General features: G+C 29.7%; 1 protein-coding gene across 2 annotated transcripts; it reads left to right on the forward strand.

The window, feature by feature from the left end:
- Positions 1-563: 563 nt before the first annotated feature.
- LOC131850795 (DNA-directed RNA polymerase III subunit RPC2-like) lies at positions 564-3,590 on the forward strand. Of its 2 annotated transcripts, none has more exons than XR_009357851.1 (4): positions 564-907; positions 2,221-2,551; positions 3,003-3,115; positions 3,332-3,590. XR_009357851.1 is itself a non-coding variant. In XM_059201157.1 (4 exons), the coding sequence occupies exons 1-3, from the start codon at positions 833-835 to the stop codon at positions 3,011-3,013; spliced, it is 378 nt and encodes a 125-aa protein (XP_059057140.1). In that variant the 5' UTR covers positions 564-832; the 3' UTR covers positions 3,014-3,115; positions 3,332-3,588. The 2 variants fall into 2 exon arrangements, 1 of the variants encoding a protein (XP_059057140.1); XM_059201157.1 differs by having other exon boundaries at positions 2,221-2,512; positions 3,332-3,588.
- Positions 3,591-4,082: the final 492 nt, after the last annotated feature.

The raw sequence follows: 4,082 nt of genomic DNA on the forward strand, positions 1-4,082 counted from the left end.
ACATATAACGATTGAAATAAAAAATCGTATAGCCCGATTTTGATACGTACGAGTATAAACGTATCAAAATCAGGCTATACGTATAGCGCAGACGCGTTACAACATATCAAAAAAATAGGCATGGAATGTAAAATAAACCATAACACAATAGGTATATACATTGGCACATAAGCCATATCTGCAGAGTGTCGGCTAACGATATTATACCTACACATTTACATTGAATCTTGAATCGTCCCTAATGAGGTACACGATACAGTTACCTACATATCTATTATATACATATCTTTGCAAAACAGATGTCATGTAGACTGAATTGACTGCCATCTATTTTCATGCTTTGTTACTAAGCAGCCACTAGTAATCCGAACTGCTTCAGATCTAGCGTCATCTAGCGGCTACGGTGGCGAAATAAAATAGCCCGAGTTCGGAAGGAACCATTTTCTTGTATGGGATGGGGTATCTGTATGTAATATTATGTTATCTGTGCTAATACTAATATTTCGGACTGATCGTTTTTTTTTTGGTTCGGTTTTCCCCTTTTTAGGGAAAGGTAAAAGGACTCAGCCCATACAGCCATTGTTTTCAGTAATATTTTCTTATATTATTTTTTTTCTAATAATTGTCTTCAGAAGTTACAAATCTTGATCTGTGGTTTTTTTTATTTTTGAAACATGTCACAAAGTACATTGATTTGTTGACTTACGTTTGTCAATGTCAGTCAGTAATTCTATTTATTTTTTCAAAACCTAACCTATTAACACCGAATAAAATGAAGTAACAATTTTTAATTTTCTGATCCTTTGTAACTAGTTCTTTCTATTTTAGAACCATGGGCGAGTTAATAAAAAAAAATACGGATTGGGATTCTAATAAGGGCTTACGAGAGCCTATAAAGAATATAGAGGTTAGTAAACAAATAATGTTGTGGTTAGGGCCCTAAGTATTTTTTATGAAATAACCAGATAATCGCACGCCTATGCCTGGACATAAATTAAAAGAAACTTGTATTATGGGTTTTGTACCCATAACTACCCACTCTAATTATTAATATAAACTCTACATTTTGTAATACATAAAATACACCCATACTAGTCCAACCAATCATGCTTAAACAAATAAGTGTATCTTCGGAAGTAAGGTAGGGTGCTAAACCGCTAGACTACTGAAGTCGTCAACACAGTTTCTAAACTAATGGCATAGTTAGTGTGCTAGATATGTAATCTTGACATTTTTATAAATTAAAAATTCAATATTTTTTATTAACATTTATTCATTATCTAGTTCAGTTTACATGTTGCAATAAGAACAAATGGCAAAAAACATTGACTGATTTTTTAAAAATTATAAATGAAAAACAATGCATGATCAATTGTTGCCTTATTATATTAATTATTAATATTTTTTAGGTAGTAAATAATAGTCTAATAGATGTTTTAAATTTATTTATAATTAATAAAGGTAATTCCAGAATATCCATATCTATCTCACTGTAAAATTTTATATCTATTCTCATAAAACACATTGACTGTTTCTAAATGATACTTAGTCTTAAAATTTAGTATTAATGTTTTTCATAACATTAATACGAAATTTATATACTTCACACCAGTATCACCTTGGACTGTTGTGAGTTATATGAAAACAAATTAATTTAAGAATAATTATTTAGGATTAACTGAATATTCATATAGTGGAAAGTGGGCATTCACATAACATCAGTAATTATTTATTTTATTAATCAACTAATAATTGTTAATACTTTCTTTTTGTCACCATATTGTAAAGTACATTAAAAAAAATACTACTGTATGTATTTATGAGATAACCACTGTTTATTTATAATTTGTAATAACTGTTTGGTTTTACACATTTTTAGCCTAATCATACTGAATACTAAAAATATTTGTACTTCATGCTCTTCTTATCATCCTCCACTCCAGCTCAGGAGGTTACAATAATGATTCCATGATTATCCATAAGAAAAAACTTAAAAGATACTCATTTGTATTTGAACATATCCTTTCAAATTTTTATTACCCATAGAAAATATAATACTAATATATATCCTAGCTTATTGCTGAAACAGACTTTAATTTAAGAGGTATTTCACCTAAAAAATTAATGTAATTATTGTTATGTTCATGTCTAAAGAGTATGTAAAGAAAATTTCGTTAAGAGAGGCATAAAAAGTTCTCTTTGTATTTATTTCTTTTTCAGGACAAATGGAAACTTGTTCCATCATTTTTGCAAGTAAAAGGATTAGTGAAACAACATATTGACTCATTCAATTATTTCATAAATGTGGAAATAAAAAAAATTGTGCAGGCCAATGAAAAAGTGTTTTGTGATGCAGACCCATTATTTTACATTAAATATCTGAATGCATATGTTGGTAAGCCAGATCTTGAAGAAGGTTTTAATGTAACAAAACCAACTACGCCCCATGAATGTCGGCTAAGAGATATGACTTATTCAGCTCCTATTACTGTTGATATAGAGTATATCAGAGGTAATCAACGTGTAATAAAAATAAACAATTGATTGGACGGTATGTGGCTCTTCAATTACTTTAGTGTAAAATATGAAATACAGAAGAATATGAAATAAAGAATAAAAATAACATATGAATTAAAGAAATATAATATCATGATTTAAAAATAGAGATGTATTGGATGTCACATCTAGATGTGATGTCAGTAATGTTGTTCATGTATATGGGCTTTTTCACATTCCAGTTGCTTAAAAATACAAATGTTATTTATTCTCAAGCCAAGTGGAACTTTTCTTTTACTATGGGTACCATAAATTGATTACCACATAATTGATAGATACATTTAAATTTATAACATACATCATAAATAATATAAGCACCTAACTGAATCTGATATATTTTTATTAATAAATAATGCTTGTATAGGAATTGAGCCCAGAGAAACCATTGGAACTGTAACCATTCTTTTGAGAATGTTTAATACTTATATAAATATATTTTGTCTCAGGATGCCTCTGATGTTAAGATCATCAAATTGTGTACTAACGAATAAAGGTGATTTTGAATTGGCACAGTTAAATGAGTGTCCCCATGACCCTGGTGGTTACTTCATTATTAGAGGTATTTTTTTTTATTTATATGTTACAATACTATCTCTGTCATTTCTTTGATTTATAAATATGTATTTGAAATATTAAATTTTAGAATTAATTATATTGCTGTGAAAAATCTACTACTAATCGTACTATGAACAAAATATTGGGTATAACACAGTTATTATTATATTAAGTGCTCTCTTTTAATTTATATAATATTTTATTCACAATGTTTTCACAGGACAAGAAAAAGTAATTTTAATTCAGGAACAATTATCCAGAAATCGTATGATTGTTGATGAATTTAAGGGCTCCATCCAGTGTCAAGTCACTAGTTCTACCCACGAGAAGAAAACTAGAACAAATGTTATAGTCAAAAATGGAAAATATGTTCTACGTCATAATGCTCTCTCTGATGTAAGTTTTTAAGGTTTCAGTTAATTTGCTTTTAATTTTATGAATTAATAAACAGTATTTTATAGGTATATGAAATGAAATATCCATTCATTTAAAATGAAATGAAATGTTTAGTTGGGTTGTTACATTGGCCTCTGTGACGTTCTTTAAATTTAATACTACACTTAAAGAAATTATGATTGAATGGTAATCACAAAATCTTTGTCTGTTAAAACAGTAGTAGCAAATCTGCTGTGAGTAGTATAATGCTCAAAGTCACAGGCGCCATCCTCAACCACCACTGGTCGACGTCAAATCTAGCGTCGATGACGGCATCAGTCAATCGACCAGTGAGAAGCACCGCTCATCACGCGACACATATGAGCACCAATAAAAAGGGTGGATACTCCACCCCTATGTAATTTCAAAAACGTTAAGTTGTTGCAATAAACGCTTCATGAGGAGAGGTCACAGTTTCATTTTAAAACACTCTTCCTTTACAAAAAACAAATTAACATAATTGCTTGGACCTTCGTACCCGGATCTTCATCAACCAGCAACCAGAGGAGGACAATTGTTGGATAAAAGGCAGCAAC

The sequence above is a fragment of the Achroia grisella genome, unplaced genomic scaffold (genome assembly GCF_030625045.1).
Source record: "Achroia grisella isolate CSIRO2021 unplaced genomic scaffold, CSIRO_AGI_Agris_v1 utg779, whole genome shotgun sequence".
Classification (NCBI taxonomy): domain Eukaryota; kingdom Metazoa; phylum Arthropoda; class Insecta; order Lepidoptera; family Pyralidae; genus Achroia; species Achroia grisella.

Bases quoted from the DNA above. Each gene is read 5' to 3' on its own strand.
- LOC131850795 (XM_059201157.1), top strand. From the start codon at position 833: ATGGGCGAGTTAATAAAAAAAAATACGGATTGGGATTCTAATAAGGGC. The intron at 908-2,220 runs GTTAGTAAACAA...TTTCTTTTTCAG, and splicing joins AGCCTATAAAGAATATAGAG to GACAAATGGAAACTTGTTCC.